Source organism: Microcebus murinus, chromosome 8, assembly GCF_040939455.1.
Source record: "Microcebus murinus isolate Inina chromosome 8, M.murinus_Inina_mat1.0, whole genome shotgun sequence".
Classification (NCBI taxonomy): Eukaryota; Metazoa; Chordata; class Mammalia; order Primates; family Cheirogaleidae; genus Microcebus; species Microcebus murinus.
The window spans coordinates 92,375,000-92,400,144 of NC_134111.1; the positions used below are offsets into that span (position 1 = coordinate 92,375,000).

General features: G+C 42.0%; 1 protein-coding gene across 1 annotated transcript in view; it reads left to right on the forward strand.

Moving 5' to 3' along the window:
• The first annotated feature begins 8,975 nt into the window (after positions 1-8,975).
• Positions 8,976-25,145, forward strand: part of SGPP2 (sphingosine-1-phosphate phosphatase 2) — a 106,423-nt gene continuing 90,253 nt past the window's right edge. Inside the window, exon 1 of the mRNA XM_012741938.2 lies at positions 8,976-9,273. Within this exon, the coding sequence (XP_012597392.2) occupies positions 9,079-9,273 (195 nt within the window). The 5' untranslated portion in view covers positions 8,976-9,078. The remainder of the gene's footprint in view (positions 9,274-25,145) is intronic.

Genomic DNA, 25,145 nt, shown 5'->3' on the forward strand with positions numbered 1-25,145 from the left:
GCCTGTATAACTGTTTTCTTTTAAAGCAAGGTTTTAAGCTGAAATTTCCCCCAGCCTGAAATTTCCCCCAGGTCTTTATTTATTAAAAAGAGAATTTATGTTTCATGGTTTATTGAAAATATACAAATAGAAAAAAATGTTTTTCATTAAAGAAAAGGAAGGGGTTCCTCTTTAACAACATGGGATGAATTCCATGCTTTATATCCCCAAATGCCAGTGAACTGGATAGTCCATGGAGCCAAGGTTTTGACCAATTTGTCAACAATGATATGTCTTCTAATCTGATAAGGCTATTAATCCTCAGCTACTTTATATAACATAGATGCAAAGATACAAATGAGCATTTACAAAAACCCTGCCTGAGCACCTCTTGTATTTTCCTGGATACAGCTGGAACCCATTCTATTAAGTGAAGTAGCCCAAGAATGGAAAAATAAGCACCACATGTACTCACCAGCAAATTGGTATTAACTAATCAACATCTAAGTGGACATATAGGAATAACATTTGTTGGGTGTCGGGCAGGTGGGAGGGGATGGTTATATACAAACATAATGAGTGTGATGTGCACCACCTGGGGGATGGACACACTTGAAGCTCTGACTCGAGGGGGGAGGAGGAGCAAGGGCAATATATGTAACCTTAACATTTACACCCCCATAATATGCTGAAATAAATAAAGAAAGAAAGAAATAAAAACATAAATACGTACCATTGTGCCTACAGCATTCAGTACAGTAACAGGCTGTGCAGGTTTGTGGCCCATGAGCAATAGGCTAGACCACACAGCCTAGGGGTAGTAGGCTAGCCCATCTAGGTTTGTGTAGGGACACTCTGATGTTCATACAATGACATAACATAACGACTATTTCTCAGAACGTATCCTTGTCGTTAAGCGTCACATGACTGTACACCTATAATAAAATTTAAGTTCCTTGCCCTGTCAAAAAAATAAATAAATAAAACAAAAAACCCTGCCTGTCACTGGATTCATACAAAGGAGTCTGCAAATTTTGAAAGGGTCGTGCACCAGAAGTTTGCTTGGCTTCCAAAAAGCAGTGCCTGTATACAATGGCTGGATTTCCAGCAAAGACCAGGAAGCAATATGATTTATCATGAGGTGAAACAGTATTAATAGATTCCCCGATTTCCAGAATCTCCTAGGAACCCTGGGCTCTGCAGCCCTCCACAACACCCCAAGGGCTGAAGTGGTTAGAAACTGGTGGTTTCTGTTCTCAGCAGTGAAATGGGGAGGTGCAGGGAGTTGGCTTTGGTGACCCAATGACTGTGATGTAAAGGTGGGAAGCAGCTCAGATTTGAGTCTTAGAGCCTCTCTTTCCGTGCTCTGCCAGTTCCTGGCATCTGAGTTAGGCCTTTTCAGGTCACAAGTAACAGAAATGGGGAATTCGTTGACAAGAATTCAGAGGTAGTTCAGGGGACCCAAAAGCAGGAAGAACCTCACAGAAGCTGGAACCAGGCACCAGAGACTGTCAGGGGTTGGTTGCTCACCTGTCTGATGCAACAACCCTGCCAACATACTGATTTTGGACTTCTGACCTCCAGAAGTAAGGGTTCTGTTAATAGATTTAATAAATTTCTGTTGTTAGAAGCTACTCAGTTTATGCTAATTTGTAGCAGCAGTCCTAGGAAACTATAATATTTGATCAATTGATGAAAGTTAACATTGTTTGTATTAATAATTTAGCTAATGTGACAATAACCTAACTTCCAGTGGTGAACAAGGCAAGCAGTTACCACATGACTACTTTTACTGGGAGGATTCTCTACAGCTTTGCTACCAGACCCACCCACTTAGCCCTGGGTTCTAACAGGTCTTCTAGACCAGGTTTGGTCCCCTTCCCAATCCCCAAAGTAGTCCTATGGCTTCCAAAGATAGTCTAGGACCAGCATCAACTCTGGCACTGTGCTAAACATTGGACTGGAGTTTCCTGACATGGTAGAGTGAAAATGGCATTCAAGTTAGGAGACTAGAGATCTAATACTTTCCCTGCAACTGACTGGGATAGGACTGTTTTCTTACCCAGATCTGTCATCCAGGGACGAGAATAAACCGTGATGTGTCTATCCAACTCCATGAGAAAAAGATGGCTAGCCTCACCCACAATGAGATATGCAAATTAAAATTACCATGAGATTCTGCACTTGTGGTATCAGATTGGCAAAGATCAAAATGTTTGCTAACATGGTGTAGCCAAGGGTAGAGAGGGACAAGCAATTCCATTGACTGAAGTGGGAGTTGGTACATCATTCCCTACAGGTCTGTTTAGCAATATCTCACAATTACAAATGCACAGACCTTTGACTCAGGAATACCATTGCTGAGAGTCTATTGTATAGAAGTATAAGTGGGGACAAAGGTTATTTATTGCAGCACTACTTGCAAATAGTATCACTGTTTAGAAGCCACCCAAAGGTGCATCACTGGTAAAATAAATTAAAACATATAGAATAGAATACTGTGCTGCAGTAAAAAGAATGAAAGATGTACTTTTATACTGACTTGGAATAATTTCCAAGTATATTGTAAATGAGAAAAGCAAGACAGAGAACATTATGTAAGAATGCTACCATGGGTGTAAAAAAAAAAAAGAGAAATCAGTAGATTCATGTTTGCTTACATATGCAATTGAGTGAAATTTCTTCCACTTGAAAAAGCCCATTTAAATCTGAATTATCAAATGGGCTTGCAATGAATCCCCACATCTCTAGCATTTCCCTGCTTCCAGATACCACTCATCCAATAGCAAACTGCCCAATTAATTTTATGGAAACACTGCCTTTTTCATGTTCTTTATTTTCTTTTCAAAGACTTCTCTTCGCCTCAAACATATACTGTAAACTTCATAGCCTGGAATTCAGGACTTAATGCTGGGGAGTCATGAGTTATCTTTCCCACATCATCTTCCATTACTCAAATACATAAACTTGCCACCCAACCAAAAACATTTGCCCACTCACTCCAGACACACCAAACATTCAGCAAGGTGTTTTGACAAGGGTGAGTGTTAAATTTTGACAAATGACTCTTCTATATAGATCAAAAAATTGTGTATTCATTTCCTAGGGCTGCTGTAACAAAGTGCCACAAGCTGGGTGGCTTAAAACGATAGAAATTGTTGTTTCACAGTTCTGGAGGCTAGACGCCCAAAATCAAGTGCCATGCTCCCTCTGAAATGTGTAGAGGAGTTCATCCTAGCCTCTTCCTAGCTTCCAGTGGTTTGCCAGCCTCTTTGACATTCCTTGGCTTGCAGCAGCCAAACTCCAACCTCTGCCCCCATCATCACAGGATGGTCTCCCCGTGCATGTCTGTCTTCGCATGTGTGAAAAAGCAGATAGGCATCATGGATCACAGGTCTCTGCCACAGGCCGAGTATCTCTTATCCAAAATGCCTGGGTCCAGATGGGTTTCAGATTTCAGATTTTTTGGATCTTGGGATATGTGTATTATACTTACTGGTTCAGCATCCCTAATCTGAAAATCTGCGATCTGAAGTGTTCCAATGAGCACTTCCTTTGAGCGTCATGTCAGCACCTGTCAAATTTTGGAACACTTCGAATTTTAGATTTTTCAGATTAGGGACAGTCGCCTGTAGAGTATGGCCTCATCTTCTGACTAATTACATCTGCAATGGCCCTATTCCCAAATAAGGTGACATTCTGAGATACTAGGTGTTCAGATTTCAACATATCTTTTTTTTTTTTATAGAGAGGCATAGTTCAATTCATAACAGAGCATATGATTTTTCTCCTTAGTATTAAAATGATGGATAATATTGATGGATTTTCTAATATTTAACCTCCTTGCATTACTGGAATAAATCTCACTTAGTCATGAAGTATTGTTTTTTAAATGAGCTGCTGGAGTCTGCTGATATTTTAAGATTTTTGAATCATATTCACAAGCGAAAGTATTCTGTTGTTTCATTTTAGTACGATTTTAGGTTTTAAGATCAATAAAATTGCTTTATAAAAATAATTTAGGAAACTTTCTTCCTCTATAATCTGGAGTAGGTTAAGTGGCATTGAGATTATATATATATATGTATATATATATATATATATATATATTTTTTTTTTTTTTTTTTTGGAGATAGGGACTCTCTGTTCCCTGGGCTAGAGTGCAGTGGCATCATCATAGCTCATTGCAACCTCAAACTCCTGGGTTCAAGAGATCCTCCTGCGTCAGCATCTGGAGAAGCTGTGGGTGTGTGCCACGGTGTGAGCCACTATGCCAGTCTAATTTTTCTATTTTTTGTAGAGAGGTATCTGGCTCTTGTTCAGGCTGGTCCCAAACTCCTGACCTCAAGCTATCCACCCGCCTCAGTCTCCCAGAGTGCTGTGATTACAAGTGTGAGCCACTGCAACATCCTGTTATCCATTCTTTAAATGTTGGGTAGGACATTTCTGTGAAACCATCTAGGCCTGATGCTTTTTATGAAGAAGTATTTTAACCCTTTCTCTAGCTGTTTTATAAGTAGCCTGGTTAGACTTTTTGAATGGGTAAGTTGTGTTTTCCTTTAAAAGTATCTATTTCATCTATATTTTTATTTTCATATAGGTGTACAAAGTAGTCTCTAAAGATTTAAAAAATTTCCATGTTCATAATAATTTTCCCTCAATATTTATAATTTTGTGCTTTTTTTCTTTTTTTTCTTTATTAGGTTAGCCAATGGTTTGTCTATTTTGTTGATTTTTTTCCCCAAGGACCATATTTTGCATTTGTTTCACTATTTTTCTCTTTCCAAACTTAAGAATTTATGCTTTAATATGCAAGAAAAAAAAAGAAAAGAAAAAAACCAAGAATTTATGCTTTCTTTTGTTTTAAGGTATCTGTAATTTTGGCAGATTTGTGAGGTAATTCTGATCCCAGATTTGGGTATTACAGCTGTGGTACCTGTAGCTTTTTACAGAAAATTAGTCATCTGATGCCCTATTTCTTTGATTTCACCATTGTTTTCAAATTATTGCATATTTTATCCTGTGCATCTTATTTCTGCAACAGAAGGAAGCCCTTTGGGGTAAAGACTATGTATAATATTTTCTCTGGACAAAAAAAAAATACTGATATTGTAGCTAAGTGAGAGAATTAATGGAAATGTGAAGAACTTGCATTAGGCAGCTTCTGAAATGGCTCCCAACAACCCTTGCCTCTTAGTATTCACATTCTTGTCTCACTCCCTCTGTCCTTGAGTGTAGGCTGGATCTAGAGACTTGCTTCTATGAAGTAGAATATGAGAAAAGTATTGGGATGTTACCTCCAAGATTAGGCTATAAAAGATTTCTACTTTGTCTTGTTTGGACTCTCTCTGTATCTCTAGATTTGCTTGTTTGGATGAAGAAAAGGGCCATATAATGAGCTGTCCTATGGAGAGGAAAGGAAAGCAGCCCCTGGACACTAGCCCGCAAGGAACTGAAATCTACCAGCCACTTGAGTGATCATGGAAGCTGATCCACCTCCAGTTGAGCCTGGAGATGACTGCAGTGTAGACGAACACCTTGATTGCAACCTTGTGAGAGAAGCCCAGAGCCAGCCAAGATGCACCTGGATTCCTGACCCACTAAAACTTTGCAATAATAAATGCTTTTTTAGCTATTAATACTATTTGTAGGGTAATTTGTTATGCAGAAATAATCAACACAGAGCCCGAACTTTGTATAACTGTCTTGATCCAGGAAACATTGCCCAGTTGAAAACTGAATAGTCCAGTTGTAATTTGGAAGTAGCCTGTTCTCCATAGAGAAATAACTTTAAATCAGAACTTAAAATGCAGTAATGCAATTAGTACCCAAACTTTTCATTTAAAAGTGAAGGTATTTTAACATACTTTTCTTTTAATTCCTTCATTTTAATTCATTAAAGGCATACCAGTTGTCCCTTAAAATGAATTATTTTTCATGCCTTCTTTTTAACAAAATGTATCTCCACATGAGTATTTAGAATGTGCTGGATTAATGACAAATTACCTAAATAAAATGCACAGATCATGGCTGAGTTATAACATTGATTTTTATTATACAACATTTTAACCAATATTAGTTTGTTTCTATACCCTGGAGGAGACTGCTGATTGTCCACCAAAAAAATATGTCCTCTTCTTCTTTTTTTAAAATAGAGATGGGGTCTTTGCTCTGTCACCCAGACTGGAGTGCAGTGGCACCATCATAGCTCAGTGTAACCTTGAACTCCTGAGCTCAAGCGATCCATCTGCCCTCAGCTTCCCGAGTAGCTAGGACTACAGATGTGAGCCACCGTGTGTGGCTGTCCTTCTCTTCTTCCACAGTAATATTGTTTAAGCTGGATATAAGGCTGCTGTGCTAGAGATGACATTTCCAATTCTTTCTGGAGGCCATGTGACTACATTCTCACTGATGGAATGTCAGTTGAAGGGATGGGTGAACTTCTGCCTCACTTGCTTAATAAGCAATTGCTGCTCAGGACACTTGTTCTCTTCTCCCTTTCAAGAGTTGGACCTCAGATGTCCTATGACTCAGCTTCCACCACGCAGAAGAGGACAATGACCTAGGGCTCAGTTCCAGGGCAAAGTAGAACAATAAGATAAAATGTACCTAAGTCGCTGAGTAGGGTCAGGGAGCCTTGGAACTGTTCTATGAAAGGGAAGGAAGTAAATGTCTATATTTAAGCCACTGAATGTTGAGGTCTCTTTGTTATAGGAGCTTAACCTTTACCCTAAGTAATACATCCATCATTAATTCTTTTAAAATATGTCCTTTTGTATGTACTTGTTATATACACACAACTGAGTGAAGTACAAATAACTGGATTTCTGTCCTGGAAAAAAAAAATCAAAATGTATTCTCCCAGGAATGACTAATGGTAAACTACCAAAGAACTACAGGTTATTTTTTTGGCCTCGACTTTTTTGTTTTGTTTTCTTTTTTGTATGACTTCACGCTATTATTAATATTTAACATCTCTGCACCGCTAAAGCAGTCTTTTAGCCCTATCACTTCCCAAAGATATTGATTTTTGTTAAATTGGTTGAGAAATTTACATTCATCAGCCTGTGCTTGAGAAGAAAGGCTCCAGGAAGTGTACCCACTGCTGTCTAGAGGCTTCTCAGTATCACTCAAGATGTTTAGAGCCAAATTCTCCTGAGGATTCTTCCCTACAATGATCAGTCCAGCACATTGTTATGGCTATGTCACCTTATCTTGAGATTTTTCAAAAGAGCCTTACGAGAAAGATAAGAAGTGAGGATTCTTGTCTCATTACAGGAATGGACTGAGGCAGCCAGTGACTTGCTCCAGGTGATACCATGAGTCCCTGGAAGCAATCAGTACCTGCTCCTCTAAGGAGATAAAATGCTCTGCCTGAAAATACACTTCTTTGGCATTAAACGTATGCTATGTGTGCCACGTTTTGCTTTGTTTCCTTTTCTTAATTGGGAGAAAGAAAAACTGAAGCACTAAATGCAGGAGGTACACGATGCAAGTGCCTTCATGGGAGAACATATTTCGTTAACACAAGCAGGACAGGTCCTGAACCACTACAACGCCAGCTTTTAAAACTAAAGCACGGGGTTTTGTTTCAGTGCCTGTCAGTGGCAGCACTGGGGGGAGAGGCTTCTGCCTCCTGAGCCGGACAGCTCTGTGTGTGACACAGCTGGGGCACAACAGCACCTCTGTGCTCCTTCTGTAAGAGGAAAATGCGATCCCTTCTGTGCTCTCTCAGTCCCCTTGACCTTGCTCTCCAGGCAGGACTGAGAAGAAAAGCAGAAACTAGGGCTTGAGGGAGAGAGAGCAACTCATGGCAGAAAGTCACATTCCCAAAGACCCCCAGGCCTAAAAGGACAACAGGATAAATATTTACAAGGTAATGGCAGGTGTTCACGCATCATCATTTATACAACCGAATACTTAATAGGCTTTGCACAGGCAGCCAGGAAATTCACAGCCTTCTGCTGCAAACTGAAGACAGGAGGACTGAATTGCACTTTTATTACAGGCTGATCACCTGGGCCTAATTTGACTGTTGCCTCTCACTCCTTGTGAGGAGGTGCAGACGGCCTCTCCTGCGGGTTTTCAGAGCCCCAAAAACGAGATTTAAGAGAGAGGAGGGAAACCCAAGGCCTATCTGCAGGTCATTTCCTCTGCTGCTCTCCCGTTGAAAGCTCTAAAGCTGACACAGGTGCAGGTGAGACGCCCAATCCTTTCCCTAGTCCTTCAGCACCTTGTTTTCTTCCGGCCTGAGGTCCCCAAAGGGTTTGGGTTGGTTGTCCCAGCGTCATTTTTTAAATAGAGCGGAAAGAGGTAGGAGAGTGTAGTAAGCATCTTCATTCTCAATGCGGAAAACCGAGAAAGAAGCGCGTCTCCTCCCCACCCACTTAAAAGTGTCCCCCAGTTGCCAAATCACAAGGGCAGGGGCAGCTATGGGGAGGGTGACTCAAGGCCCGCTTTGAACCTTCTCGGTTCTTGAGCAAGGTCGAGGGTGCTCCCGCCTTTGGGGAGACCTTGCATCACGCAGAGTTTGGAAAGGACTTGCGAATTTTCCCTAGGGGCTCGCTCTACTTCCTGGGAGCGAGTCTTGCAAGAAGCGGCAGAGGCGGAGTAGGCGGCCGGGTGTGGGGAGCTGGCGTGGGGGAAAACCCGACCTTTCCTTGGGCTCAAGAGTTGAAAGGAAGGTCGTTAAGGGATGGGGTGTCGCCTGGGAGGATGGACTAGCGCAGGTGCTGGCGTGCGGAGCTGCTCCCTGTTAGTGTCGCTTCTGCGCCCGGCGGAAGGGCGGGGGGCGCGGGCGTGCGGAGAGAGGCGCAGTTCAGGCACCTGTACTTCCCCTCCCAGTTCCCGGCGGGCGGGGCACCGCGACCGCCCGGGCACGCAGAGTCGGAAAGGGACGCGCCTCCGGCAAGGTGGAGGCGGATACCTGGGCATCCGCGCGCGGGGGGCGGGCGCTAGGACCCGGGCGGCGCACCTGTTGGCCCGGCCCAGGGCCCCGCCCGGACTGCGGCCCCGAGTGTGCTAGGCGGGAGCAGCAGCGCGAGCGGAGGGCACCCGCGGCCCGGCGTGGTGGCAGCGGAGCGCGGCCCGGGGCTCACCATGGCCGAGCTGCTGCGGAGCCTGCAGGATTCCCAGCTGGTGGCCCGCTTCCAGCGCCGCTGCGGGCTCTTCCCCGCGCCGGAGGAAGGCCTGCGGAAGAAAGGGGGCGCGGACCCCGCGGAGGGCGCGGCGCAGGCCCCCGGGGCCGGGCAGCCCCCCGCGGCCGACCGGCTGCAGAGCGCCGCAGTCCCGCAGGTAACTGCTGGCAGGTGTCCGCCGGGGAGGGGGAGGGCAGTGGCCCCGCAGCCTGCGGCCGGCGTGCGGGGCCGGGCGCCTCCACGACGAGCCAGCAGCGAGGAGAGGGCGCCGTCCCCAGCCGCGACCTGGCCCCCGCAGCGGTGTGTGGAGGGGGCGGCCTGGGGGCTCCAGTCAGCAGGATGCCACCCTCTAACGCTGCCAGGTGGCAACCAGGTCTATCCGGACTCTAAATAGATGCAGAACATTTAAATGCAGTCTATGTAGTCTTTCTACTTTAAAAAGTAGTTAAATTCACATCCATCTATATTCCAGCAAATATGCAGGAGTTACGTAATTGAAAAGAGCGCAGATGTCCTTGGCACTTACCTGGGGAGACATTCTTAGAATCCCCCGGTATTCTTGAGTTTCCGTCCCCCCACCCCCATCAGCACCAATGGGGGTGTAGCTGGGCAGCATCTCTGAACCTTGCTGCACCGCCAGCCTGGAGGACAGAACTTCAGGTTTACTTATTGCTCCTAGAGAGACTTACAACCTCCTGGGCTACCGCCTCCCTGCCCCCACCCCATGATGATGTTCTAATAGCACATCCGTGTGTCCTTCTCCCCCTGAGTCTTGGGGTCCCTGCCTGGTGGGTCTTTTATTTATTAACTGGCACTAGTGACTTTTAACAGATGCTTTTGGGAGGGAAGCTCCCACCCACCCCCAACCCCCCCACCCCCGCAAGGTGTTCAGAGTGTGATTATACAACCCACTGCAGCTTTGGGGGAACCAGCATGTGCTGTCGCAATGCACAGGGACTCCAGACAGAAGGGACAAGGCAGGCTGCACATGGCTACTGGGGACACTATCTACCCTGGGCACTGGCAGAAGCTGCCCTTTTCCCTGGGCAAAGCAAAAAGTGTAGCAAATGAGAACAGAAACAACATAGTAACAATTCTAATTCCTTTAAGAGCCACATTTTGTTCTTCCTAGGTTTTGGTGACAGGAAGGTGGCATTTATTTATGTGTAGATTTCTAGATCTAGTAAGTGAGGAAGAACCTGGCTTCTATGTGAAAAGAAATATTATGGGCATTGAATTATAGAATTTGTTGGGGAGGGTAGGGGTGAGATGTATGTTCCACTCCAGAGGAACTCCCCCTCCGTGTGTTTTTTTTTTTTTTCCTTTTATTGTTCCTTCTTTGTCCCATGTGACGTTCTAGTAACTTTTAGATGAGTTTGAGACACCCGCCTTTCCTCTTGCCTTGTCTTAAAACCCGGGCAGAGGAGGGGGCATAAGAAGCAGTCACGTGGCTGAAGAGTGCCAGGGCATCTGTTCACACCCTGTTTACACCCACAGGTGTAACACACGGGCGGATTTCTTGTGCCTTCTTCACTAGCTTCTACCCTCTTTCTCTAGTTTAGGAAGCTGAAAAAAAAGTGAACTGTTCCACTAGTGCTTTTCAAACTGTTTTAAACATTACCCTTGGTGACTTAATTTTAAATTCTAGAGAGGGATCCTCTTTTAAAAGCGAGGTAGGTAGATTTCTTGCAGTGTTGTCTTCTTGCTGCTTGAAGGGCCTGGGTACTTCAGTGAGTCAAATTGTGGGGATTTCCCCCTTCCCATCCAACACAGGACTTCTACTCACAGATCAGGAAAAAATAAGAAAGAGCTAAAAATGCAACATAAGAAATCACTATGCTGGTATATAATGGGGAGAAATGAACTTGAGAGCATTTGGTAAATGAAAGGTTAATGAATGCTTTTAAAGGTGGGTTGCTTTCAACCCACTTGGAAGATTACTCCTTTACAAATACACGTGGATTTCCCAGAAGAAAATGATTGCCTACCTGCCCCCAGGTAATTTACAGGACTTTAAGGGGACAGTTGGAAAAACTTATCTATGGCAACTTTGCTTTCCTCTCTGCCTCAGGCTGCACAAAGGCTGTGGCCCACCTGAGCTGCCTGTCCTTTCTCTAAATTCCCTCCACCCATGCTTCAGTTTCCAAAGGTCAATTCCTTGATGGGCTAGCTAGGAACTGACCTTGGAAGCTAGCTCCCCTTTTTAAAAGCTTTCTCTGCTTGCTGTGTTTCTTAATTCCTGCATCATGTAAATATGCCTTTATGTGCACATCTGATTAGTGCCAGCTCCTCCAGTGGATGTTGAGCTCTCAGAAAGCAGGAAACTTGTCTGTTCCACTCATTATTTTCTTCCCACGGTCTGGCATATAGTAGGAGCTCAGTGACTTTTGTGAATACATGAGTGCACATTGCAGTATAACTATGAAGTCTGTAGTTTTTTAAAACAGAAGAGTGAATGCTGAAAATCAAATGATTTTTCACATAGCCTAGAAGGCAGCACTAGGGCATTGATTTAAGACCCTTCCAACAATAGCGAAGTTGTTTTCTTTAATTGAGTGTCTTTAGATCTCAGTGAACCTAATTCACCTTCTGCGTTTTCTATATTTAATCCTTAAAACAGGACAAACTCAAAAATGATTTCAGTAAAGACTTCCTCTACAAATTTTCATTACAACACACAGCTAGTTTAAAGATTATCTGAGTCCTTTAGAAACCAGGACTGGGCTGGGCGTGGCTTGCACAAACCTGTCATGAATAAATTGGACTGGGTCTTGGAGACTGCCTAGTAGACATGAATTTCACAGAAAGCCTAAGTCCCAAAGGGTTAAGTGATTTGTTGAGGACTTCTCAGATATCTACACAGTAAGAGGAAGTCAGATCTTTTGACTCCCAAGTCTAAACTTCTTCCTACTGTGCAGCTTCCAGAGGAAAAGCCCAGGGCCTCACGTTACCTGGTTCACTGAGAAAAAGTGAGGTGTTGGTGCTGGCTGGGGGTGAAAAGAGGCAATACTACTTTTAGTTTGCAAGGGAAACCAATTTGTGAGTATAACCATAGGAGGACATTCTTGGTAGTTGCCTTGGGAAGTACTGTCCTGAGCAAAAGCCAGGGCTGCTAGCACCTGGCTATGAAGGCAAAGGCATGTTCAGAATTGTGTTTATTCTGAAGTAAAGCCAGCTTTGGATACAGTGATACTTTTATTTTCAACATCTTTGCTTGCCCAATGTAGTTTTATTTAGTTAGACTTCGCAGTTCCTTTCCCCATCATTACATCAGACTAGAGCTAATCTTTCCAAATATCATTATGTTCAATATTTTTTTCTTTTTTGAGACAGAGTCTCGCTTTGTTGCCCAGGCTAGAGTGAGTGCCGGGGCGTCAGCCTCACTCACAGCAACCTCAAACTCCTGGGCTCAAGCAATCCTCCTGCCTCAGCTTCCTGAATAGCTGGGACTACAGGCATGCGCCACCATGCCCGGCTAATTTTTTTCTATATATATTAGTTGGCCAATTAATTTCTTTCTATTTATAGTAGAGACGGAGTCTCGCTCTTGCTCAGGCTGGTTTTGAACTCCTGACCTCGAGCAATCCTCCCGCCTCGGCCTCCCAGAGTGCTAGGATTACAGGCGTGAGCCACCGCGCCCAGCCTTCAATATTTTTTGATAACTGCTCAGACATAGTTCTAAAGTTGAGTTGGGAAGAGAATCAAACGTAGGCTGTTTTTAGAAGTCTGCACTCCTAGTTTCCCTCTTGAAATATTTGGGGTTTTCTAAATGTGTTAATCTACAAAACCCCACCCTTGATTTTATTGGATTGCTAAAGTGCAAAGAATATATACTCGGTCAGGTGCGGTGGCTCATGCCAATAATCTTAGCACTCTGGGAGGCCAAGGTGGGAGGATCCCTTGAACTCAGGAGTTCAAGACCAGCCTGAACAAGAATGAGAACCCCTCTTGACTAAAAATAGAAAAAAACTAAAAATAGAAAAAATAAGCTAGGTGGTGCATGCCTGCAGTCCCAGCTACTTGGGAGGCTGAGGCAGGAGGCTTGAGCCCAGGAGTTTGAGGTTGCTGTGAGCTAGGCTGACGCCACTGTACTCTAGCCCTGATGACAGAGCGAGACTCTGTCTCAAAACAAAACCAAACCCCAACAATACATCCTGGAAATTGGGAAACCTGAGTCTGGTTCTGCCTCCATGTCACTTTGGACGTCTCTAGGCTTCAGTTGTTCCATCAGCAAGATGGACAAAGTAGAAAAGAACCATGGTTTTTCCAACCATGCCTCTACATTAGAGTCAGTAAAAGGAGCTTTAAAAACAAAACAAAACAGGCTGGGTGCAGTGGCTCACGCCTGTAATCCTAGCTCTTGGGAGGCCGAGGCGGGCGGATTGCTCAAGGTCAGGAGTTCAAAACCAGCCTGAGCAAGAGCGAGACCCCGTCTCTACTATAAATAGAAAGAAATTAATTGGCCAACTGATATATATATAAAAAAAAAATTAGCCGGGCATGGTGGCGCATGCCTGTAGTCCCAGCTACTCGGGAGGCTGAGGCAGAAGGATCGCTCGAGCCCAGGAGTTTGAGGTTGCTGTGAGCTAGGCTAACGCCACGGCACTCACTCTAGCCTGGACAACAAAGTGAGACTCTGTCTCAAAAAAAAAAAACAAACAAACAAAAACCAATGGCCAGGGACCAGGTCAGAAGTGAGGCCCAGATAAACTGGCAGGCAGAGGTGGGAAGCTCTGGATTCTCTTCTCCTGGGACCCATCACCCTTAGTGTGTTCAGCATGAGGATGGCAGTGGCTGGAAGCAGAGGTCATGGCAGCTGTGACATTTTGGCTTCATCATAACTAAACTGTCCAACAGGTCAAACTTCAAGTTTTTTTAAAAAAATATGATTTATTTTTAGAGATGGGGTCTTGCTGTGTTGCCTAGGCTGGTCTTGAACTGTTGGGCTCAAGCCATCCTCCCACCTCAGCCTCATGAGTCACTGGGACTGTAGGCACACCATCACCACACCCAGCGAACTTCCAGTTTTGATTATCCTTAGTTGGATGTTCAGGTCTGAAGTGGCAAAATGAGCCACTTTGTATATACACATTTGATCATTGTCTTTCTAGTTACAGATATCATTGTTCACAAGAGAAAACTTGGGGGGGAAAAAAACCAAAAAGTTAAATCCATGCCCATTATACCCAAAGGTAATCATTCTCAAAGATAATCACTCAGTAAATGTTCAGCCTGATTTTTAATGGCTATGTATTCCTCCTAGTATGACTATGCTATAATTTAGTAGGCCAGTTCCTGGGCCTACTTCCTAGATTGCTTCCCAGCTTTTGCATTAAAAATAACATATTTGTATGATTATCTTTCTACATATCTTTGATTATCTTCTGGATAAAATTTCCAGACTTGAAATTGCTGAGTGAAAAATATGCATATATTATGGCTTTTAATGGATATTGCCAGTTGCTCAACAGAAGGGTGTGCTAGGATAAACAACTATGAGTGCAAGTGTTCCCACACCCTCACCAATATTAGGTATTAATGCTCTTTTAATCTTTGGAGAAAATAGGCCACTTCTGCTCATCTTTGCTTCCTTTGTTTCCAACCAGCATTTATTGATTAGCTATTATATTCCTGGGATAGTCCTCAGCCATATATATATATATATATATGTATATATATATATATAAATTAGCTTCTGCCCTGGGAAAGCCCAAATAAAATGGTACAAAGTAAACAGTACTAGAATAAAAGTATAAATACAGGGACAGGGAGACAGTAGCAGGAGGAACTTGCCTTCCCCAGGGGAGCCGGTGAAGTCTTGAGTTGGGGCTTTAAAAGTAAGTAGGAATCAAATAGGCAAAAATGGGGGAAGGCTTTTTTTTTGTTTGTTTTTGAGACAGAGTCTCACTTTGTTGCCCTGGCTAGAGTGAGTGCCGTGGTGTCAGCCTAGCTCACAGCAACCTCAATCTCCTGGGCTCAAGCGATCCTGCTGCCTCAGCCTCCCGAGTAGCTGGGACTACAGGCATGTGCCACCATGCCCGGCTAATTTTTTCTATATATATTAGTTGGCCAATTAATTTCTTTCTATTTTTAGTAGAGATGGGGTCTCGCTCTTGCTCAGGCTGGTTTCGAACTCCTGACCTTGAGCAATCCGCCCACCTTGGCCTCCCAGAGTGCTAGGATTACAGGCGTGAGCCACGGCGCCCGGCTGGGGGGGAGGTCTTTTACCTAGAATTGTCCTGTGCTGAAACATAAAGGCACATGTCATTTTTGGTGAATGGTGACAAGTTCAGCTTGGATATCATCAGAGTCTCAGCAGGAAATAGTTGGCCTACTTAAGGGTAATTGAAACACTTAAATAGTTAAAATGGTAACATTTTATGTATATTTAACCTCAGTTAAAAAATAAAAAGAACATAGGCTCTACTCCACCTTTAGGGAGGTGAAGCATAGCTCCCTAATTCTTAAATGTAGGCTACACATAGTGACTTCCTTCCAAAGTGTGCAACATGGAAAGAGGAGGGAAAAAGTAATTTACAGTGTAGAAACTTGCAGACACTACCTCGGCCAGATGATCAAGGTTGACGTCAACAGTGAAAAGTCATGCTGATAGTATGTTCTCTTGGTGGATATTGAAATTATATACTCTTGATACATGTTGAGGGACATTCTGCAAAATGCCTGACCAGTACTCTTCAACACTGTCAAGGTCATCAGAAACTAGGAAATTCTGAGAACTGTCATAGTCAAGGGGGGCTGGAGGAGACATGATGGCTAAACGTAATTGTGGTATCGTGGATGGGCCCGTGGAACAGAAAAAAGGACATTAGGTAAAACCTAAGGAAGTCTGTATAAAGTACGGACTTTAGTTAACAAGGATGTGCCAAAATTGTAACACATGTACCACACTAGTGTGAGATGTTAGTAGGGGCAATTGGCTGCAAAGTATCTGGGAAGGATGGAAATCTATGGTATTCTCTACCTTTTTCTAAATTTTTCTGTAAATTTAAAACTGTTCTAAAAAATAGTCTATTTAAAAAGGCAGAGGTGATTGAAGGGCATTCAAAGATGGGACCATTTACAAAGATGTAATCATGGTTGGATGGGGGAAACCAACACAGGAAAATGAAGCATCTTGGAGCAAGCTACTCCAGCCTAAGAAAGCAAGAAGTAGGAGCAACCCTAGACCCAGCAAGAGCTTAGATGTTGCAGAGGAGTTGAGGCTGTTAGTAGGGAAAGGCAGCCTCAGCGGGCAGGGAGGAGTGGGGAAATATATGTCAAGCTCATGCCCACTCTCACACCCTGTGCCCCTTTAGCCAAATCTGATCAGAAGCCAGGGAGCCTGGGAGCCTGGCTGATACAGTCCATAAAGGTCAGCCTCCCTGGAGAAAGGTGGACAGTGGACCTGGAAGGACAAATGGAGACTGTCTAGCACTGGATGTGTAAAGAAATTGGTGTAATAATACAGCTGAAGTTTTGGGCTGCAGCCAGAGTCTTAGGCTGAAGCCTTAATGTGGCTTACTGCAGAATTTGGATTTCATCCTATTGACAGGGGGTTGGCAAATCAGCTTCATCCCATGTGCAAAATCAGAATTGGCAACTTGAAGCACTGTGTGAAGAAGGGATTTCAGGGTGTCTGTGTGCTCAGTGGGAAAGAGAGTGAGATTGACAGAGATGCCTGTGTGGGTATTGAGGGAGCCTCGTGCTGAACTCTCTAGGAAATGGTGATGTTGGAATCAAACAGCAATAAATATAGGACTAACATGAAATCAAACTTTGATGTCTGTTTTAGGTTCTTTATGATACTTGTATTGTCACTTATACCCATAGATGCCTTGGGGGAGAGAGAGCACAATGTTTTCTTAAGATATAGATTGCCATGTCTTGTGTCATAGGACCCCATCATTATGGCTGCAGGCTGATTGTGTCAGGGATCAGCCCTTGATTGAAAGGCAGATTGCCATTGGCAGGTCAGCGTTGTATGGCATGAGAACTTCATCCAATTAAGATGTTGCATACTGGATATGCAGTAGTGACCAACAGAGTCAGATTACTCCCTTAGGGAGCCTGTACGGGAGACTCAGACACATGGAGCATAAATGGTAGAGTTCTACCAAACCTCAGAGAAAAAGGGGAGTCCATAAACAGAAGCCTAGAGATGGACAAAGCAATAGGAATACAGAAGCCCAAGGTAGAGAGGAGAGCAAAGAGTCTGTAGAAATGATCAAAGCAGAAGAAAAATTTCTGAGTGGAGAAAGAAGCCAAAACTTGAATATGGTAGATTCCACTTCTGAGCATGAGCTGCCAGAGGGATTGTCGAATTTCAGGGTGGAATTGTTCTGGGGGGGGCGGGGAGGACCTTGAGAAAGGAACTGGCTGTGTGGCTGTGGGTGCCTTTTCTTTACATTGTGAGGAATTGTATACAAACCCCTCTCACTGGAGCGAGCCTGTGTGGGTCTCCGGGTGCAGCCCCAATGTGCTGGTTCCTACTACTTTGCAGGATTCGCAGGTAATTGCAATTAGATCATTATCTATCACTTTTGTTTAGTTGTGCATGGTACCTAGTGGGAAAGAATAATCAGGAGCTGAAGTTAGAGCCCTCTGGCTCACCTGTGTGCCCTCAGGGCCTGACCTGTGCCTGGAGCATGGGCAGGTACTTAATACTGCCTTGAATGGAAGCTTGAAGGGGGTGCTAAACTTGCTCCTTTCCTACTTGGCAGAAATGCACCATCTTCTCTCTCCTCTCACAGCAGGGGTAATTTCATCCCTGAACACTTTACCTGGTTGAGTTTTCTTGTAGCGTGATGATTTTTTTTTTTTTTCCAGTGTTGGCTCCTTCCTTTTTATCCAGGAAACCAATAGAGGGTTTTGATTAATGAATAACTTTTTAATTACTTTGCCTCCTTCCGATAGAGACCGTGAAGGGAGTTTAGGTATTGCTTAAATGTTGGTTAATGGTGAAGCATCTGTCAAGCTTAAAAGTGTGGGTCAATTACTATGTTTTAGAAAGGCTGTTGACAACAAGCCTAGTCTAATTTTCACTTTCTTGACTTATAATTAAGATGTCAAGGTGTTAACATTTTGAAAAGGCACTTTCACTTCTGTTGTTATAGTTTTTGTTAATGATTAAACCCTCTGTGGTTTCGGTAAGAATTATGTCTTGAGCAAAGGCATTCTTGCATTTTATTTAGCAGGAGATTTCCCGGGGAGAAAACACTGTTCCCAGGCAACACATTGAGAGCACTCCTATCTATGTTAGGAATCTATGAAAATGCTAAAATTTGGGGCAGCCACTGGTTTTTATTATTATTCTTGCCTGGTGAGATACATTCCATATGTTGAAAAAAATGAAATATTGAAAAATCTAGTCAAATTTATATTTTGGCTGGATCCATCCAATTTATATTTAGTAATTGTTTTTTATAATTGCTGTATCATAATGCACATATTTATGGGGCACGATGTGATGTGCCAATGTGTGGGTATGTGACTCACATTTTCGTCCCTCATGTTGCAAGCATAGTATGGACTAATTGGCAAAATGTTTTAAAAACAAAGAGAAAAAATCCTTATGTTTAGACCATAGTGGATGAAAAGAAAACGCAGGCATCAGCCACCTAAGATCTTGAAGATGGGGCTTGGAAATCTTGGGAAAGGGGGCAATGGTTTCCTTGAACTGTTTTAAATCTTACCCCCAAATGTTCACTGGCAGCGTTACACCCCTATTGTTTAATTCAAAAACAAAACACCCAGTTGACTGTTGCCTTTGTTCACGCTGTTTATTTGGTAATCGTGCCTTCCTGAGAAATGCCCTCTCTGTAATCTCCAGGTATGTTTTGATTTCTCCAAATGGCAAAAGCTTTGTTTCCATAGAATTTTATGGGAAACAGCCCATCAAGGCAGGGATTCCTGTAGGTAAGAGGAAGAGATGATGGTAATAAGAAGCCTCCTGGAGATAACATGTTGGGAGCTCAAAAAGGCCAAGTCTTAACTGGCAGAGAAAGGGCTTAGGTGAAAGATGACTTAAAAGGTGATTCTGAAATAGAACATCACATCTTTTGATAAAAGCATGACAAAGGAAAGGAGGCTCTGTTAAAAGTTGGTCACTTTTTTCCTCTCTTTCTGAATTTTGATCTTTGGCCGATTTTTAGCTAGGAAGATATCAAATTTTTTGAAATTTTTGTAATTTCTAACTAGTGAAGTAATACATACTTATGTCAGAAAATAGTGGAAGACACCAAAAAGTATAAAGAAGAAAACCAAAATTCCATCATAATTTTGTACCCCAGAGAAAAATATCATGAACATTTTAGAGTATTGCCTCATTTTCTTTCTCTGCACGTATAGAAAGTTTAAGTTATGAACATGCTATATTCATACAATATTGGAATTAGCTTTTTTCACTCATTGTGAGCATTTTTCCACATCACTGAATACTCTTTATGTAATTTTAATGTATATAATTTTAATAGTTACATAATAATTCATATGATTATATCTTTTAAAAAGCTATTTCCTGATATATGTATTTAGATTGTTTAAATGTTTGTATCTCAACTTGAGTCCAAATATCGATGAGCTTATTTCAGAGTTCTTCACACTTTCGTTTCACATTTACTGCCAAATTGCCTTTTGGAAAAAGTATATCAATTATTGCTCCCAGTAGCATCCCAAGACTGCTGGCCCAACATCAGCATTTAGTATTGCCCTCTTTTGTTTTATTTTTATTTATTATAACTTTCATATAGTAAATGTGCAGATCTTAAGTGTACTATGACTTGATAAATTTGACTATATGTCTACATCTTCATCCAACCAAATGAAGACATAAAACAATTCCGGAAACTCCGAAGTCTCCTTCAGCCTCCTGCTAGTCAATACCACTCTCATTCCTGGTAACAATTATTGTTCCCTCTATTACTATGAATTAGTTTCACCTTTTCTTGAACTTCACACAAATGGAATTATATAGGAGGAATGCCAGTAGTGTTTTCATTTTTCATACTGTGTAGTATTCATTGCATGAATATATGACAGTTTATCCACTGTATTGTTTATGAACATTTGGGTTAGGAATAAAGAGCAGCATCAAGCGTTATCTTTAATTGTTTTTCTTTTTAACTTTTTGATATAATTTCAGACTTTTAAAAACAGTTAAAAAAATTCTTGGCCCATGTTCTCCTGCTGTGAGCATCATACATAATCACAGTACAATTATCAAAAGGTGTAAATATTATGTAACCTGTGGACCTATGGACCTTATTCAAATTTTGGTAATTGCTCCACTAACACCCTTTTGCTCTTCTAGGCCCTAATCCAGAATCATAAATTGCATATCATAAGTTGACTTGTCTCTTTAGTCCAATCTGGACAAGTTCCTCAGCCTGTCTTTGTTTTTTTCTGACTTTGACACTTGGAGAGTCCAGGCCAGTTATTTTGTATAATGTCCCTCTATATGGGTTTGCCTGATGCTTCCCCATGATTACATTCAGTTTCTGTATTTTTGGTAGGAATACCATATGCAAGATATTGTCTCTGTTCTAGTGCCTCATACCAGGAGGCACATATTGTTGATTTATTCTGTTGCCTGTGATTTTAAGCAACTTTAAGGAGGTGTCTTCCTGGTTACTATTTTTCTCTTTGTAATTAATAAGTATCTAGTAGACTGATGTTCTATGGCATTATAAATATCTTCTCTGCTTCTAATGCTTCTTTGCATTATCTCCATCCAGTAATTTTGGCATCCATTAGTGGTTATCTTTTAGAAAAGTAATCTGCGAATTTGACAGCAAAATAAAAGCATCACATTTATTTTACTTTTGTATTTTATCTCTAATAAGATTGAACATTTTTCTTATGTTTGGTAGGCATTTGTATTACTCCTTTTGTGAATGATCTGGCTATGGACTTTACCCATGTTTTCCACCGTGATTTTAGTAGCGCACCCATTGTGCATCAAGATCCTCTGTTGTACCTCAGTTAACAAAAGCTTACTGTTAATATATTTCCAGTTTTCCTTGTAAAGAGAAAATATGTGGAATCTGAGGGAGAGCAGGGAAATAAAGAGGGAGTAGTAACTCCCTTGAGGGTATCCGTGGGTTTGGATAAGTCATGCTGGTTCTCTTGTCCTGCCTGGTGCTTTCCAGGTAAGGCCCATCATTTGCACGGTGTAAAGTGTTTGTGATAATTGAGTAACCTTGGGCAGGGGATGGGGATTCTGAAAGGGTTAGGGAAAGCATACATTCACTGGCAACTCTTAAGCTAAGAAGACAATATATGCTTGGAAGGTGTTACCTGCATATTATAGTAGTATGATATTGAAACAAGAAAATGAATTAGTTTTGTGCATTGCAGAGGGTGGCAGACAGCTCTGGAAACCACACCTTAGTCCCTTAACCTTGATCTCCTGCTGCATGGCTACTAGGGTGGCTTCAGGGCTGCCGCCTTGCCATTCTCAGTGATATCACACAGGTCTACAAATAGAATGAAATGGCTGTGCACTGTAGTTATTCAGTAGTATATTTCTGAATAATCATTACTTTTGGAGAGGAGGGACTGACATTCCTTGATCACTTCACTTCCCTCTAAGCCCATTTGATGCCACATGTCATATTTCATTATCTAAAAGTTTTGCTCTTGAAGGAATTGTCTGAATTTTTCTAATACGTTAGGCTGGAAGTGGTCTAGCCCTGATTTCTTCCTGCTTTCCACCCTGGGGCCATTGCAGGGACAGAAAGGAGACTTCCCACACTAGACCTGAGTGCTTCCTGGCATAGCAGGTATACCTGCACTGATTGTGCTGCCCTGTGTCATAATAAGGCCCATCAACACAATATCCTTGCCTAGATCTAGAATGGTTTATTGGGTAATCAAAGCTTTTTCTCCCCAAGGCAGCCTGACCCCAGGCCTGGTTAACTCACTAGATAAGTAGTAATAGATAATAGATAGTGATAGGTAATAGTAATAGATAGTAATCTATTATGGGAAAATGTTACTTTTGAAAAGAGAAGCTTATGTATTTAATATTTGAAAGTTAGTACTAAATATACATTTACCATGTAACCCACAATTGCACTGCTGGGCATTTGTCCCAGAGATATGAAAACTGATTCACACAAAAACATGTACATGATTGTTCATGGCAGCTCTTCTGTAATGGTCAAAAGCTGGAAACAACCAAAATGTCCCTCACAATGGCTAAACGGCGATACATCCGTACCTTAGAATACTGCTCAGCAATCAAAAGGAGTGAACAATTGGCACACACAACAGTTTAGATGGCTCTCAAGGGCATTAGGCGGAGTGAGAAAGCCAGTCTGAAAAGATCACATACTGTATGATTCCATTTATATAACATTCTGGAAATGACAACATTATACAGAGGGAAAACAGGGATAAAGAATGGAAGGATGCCTACAAAGCAGTGGTCTGAGGGAGATCATTGTGGTGGTGGAACAGTTTTGTCTTTGATCACAGTGGTGGTTATAGGAGTCTGCACCTGTGACAATGGCATAGAGCTATACACACACGTGCACCGACATCAGATCCCTGGTTTTCATATCACGGTGTAGTTATATACGATGAGATCATTGGGAGACAACGGGTGAAGGGCCTATGAGACTTCTCTCTTTGCAACTGAACTGCTTGTGAATCTATAATTATTTCAAAATAAATTTCTTAAAAAAAATTAACACTGCCTTATAAAAATTGGTTTTGCCATCTTTCTCACAGCTTCCACTGTCGGCATTCTTTGCACACTCTGCAGGAAACGGAGGAGATGTAGAATAGCATTCGGGAGATTTTCCTCTGAGGTGCCTTTGGGGCCGGTTGGGCTGCTGTGTGTTTCCAGAGCCTCAGGGCCTGGCTGGGAACCTCCTGTGCACTGACCTCTGTTATGTGCCAGGGAGTGGACACAGAAGTGTCTCAGTGTCAGAACACATTTGTCCTTGATTTTATTTTGACTGACTTGTTTTATAGCTTCGGAGTTTCCTTATGTGTTAAAAAAAAAAATTGTTTTATTTTGTTAAGCTACTTTAAACTGGTGTTGCAAGTAGGTCAAATTTGCACGTTGCATCTTCGGCCTCTCTCTCAGTTGTCTTTTTTCCCCTCAGTGTACAAAGAGGCTCGTAACCATTAATCCCCTTCTTAACTCACCACAGAACATCTACTTTCAGCCTCGCAGCCCTGGAATCTGATACTCTCTCGCCTTCCTTGAACCACGAAACATCTTAAAAAGAGTCATCTGAAATCTACACTCCCTTCTACTTTTTCACCCATGTTTATTCCTGCTGCCTGGCTTTAGCTGGTATAGTATGAACTACAGTAAAATAAAACCAGGAGAGCATATTTAGCATAAGATATAATTTTTGAGGCTTCCTTTTTCCATGTGTAATTTCATTGAAAATAAATTAAAATTATGAAAGAGATAATTCTCTTCTGACATACATAAAAACTAAAGTCCATTTCTCTTTATTAAACTGTATTCCAGATGCAAGGCCTGGGGCTATGGCAGGAAAGCTGATTCATACTTTAAAGGCTGCTTTTCCTGGTCCCAAGGTCAACAATTTCTAGTCCCTGGCTGGGCACAGTGGCTCACGCCTGTAATCCCAGCACTCTGGGAGGTCGAGCTGGGAAATTGCTTGAGCTCAGGAGTTCGAGACCAGCCTGAGCAAGGAGGAGACCCTGTCTCTACTAAAAATAGTAAAATTAGCCAGGCATGGTGGCGTATGCCTGTAGTTCCAGCTATTTGGGAGACTGAGGCAGGCAGATCTCTTGAGCCTGGAGTTTGAGGTTGCTGTGAGCTACAGTGATGCCATTGCATTCTACCTGGGGTGACAGAGCGAGACTCTGTCTGAAAAAAAAAAAAATCTAGTCCCCAAATGGTAGTATTATTGCATTTTTTAAATTGTTAGATTTCTATTCTCCCACAGGTAGTTTTCATCACCAGGAAGTGTTTATCAAATAACTCATTGTAAAAGGTTTTTTCAATTATATTCTGTAAAGGGAAAAACTTAATCACAATACCCAAAGGATATCATAAAATGAATTAAAATTCCATATATTTCTAGACATAGAAACACATCCAACCAAAAAATACCAAAAAGTGAAGTTTATATTATGACCCAAATTTTAAACCTGTGTAAGCATATATTTGAATATGTTTTTTAAAAAGATCTAGGGTGATTAACCAAATGTTACCCAATGGTTCTCTCTAGGCATAGTGGGATTAAAAGTCATTTTTATTTTCTTATTCATGCTTTCCTGTATTTTCTGCATTTTTTTACTGTAAGAAGGTAGGAGTTTTATGCTTAGAAAACATTAAATTATCTTTATTATATATAAAAAATTCTAGATTCCAGGACTGTTAGATGTTTTATACTTTTGAGGAGTATTAGATAATTACTAAGATTACTACCATTGTTTCATATTAGAAGTTTAAAAAATTGATATCTTTGTAAAAAAGTGCCAAATATCAGCTGTCTCGATTATGACCCTTACCTTCAGAGAATATTCATTAAACTGTGTGAAGTACTCCGGTAGCTGTTTTAAATGGAACAAAACGGTGACCCCTCTGTCTCTGCATTATGACCTTGTGTGAAATTACGGTATATCTCATCCTACTCTGTCCAAACAACCATATGAAATGCCAAGAGCTTAAAATACATAATGTTCTTTTGCACTAATGGGAATTTCTTAATGTGCAGAAAGATTTCAGCCTCAAAAAGATCTCTTCTTAGCCAGAAATACATTATTAAAGAACTCAGGAACATCTTAAGAAAAGCAGATGTTGAATGTTATTTCACCCCCTCCCTTCAGTAAATTTTTTGGCACATATTTCTTGTAGTTTCTTCAAAATTTGCTTTAGGATATCTCTATTATTGTAGGTCCTGGTTCTAGCTGTTTTGTCACCTTCAGGCAATGTCTTGGGCATGTTTTGTGTTGGATCTTGGTTTCTCTTAATCTGGTAACAGGGGTTGAAGTAAAGGAATCTTAAAGTAGGATTCAATTTAGAAGTATTACAAGTAATAT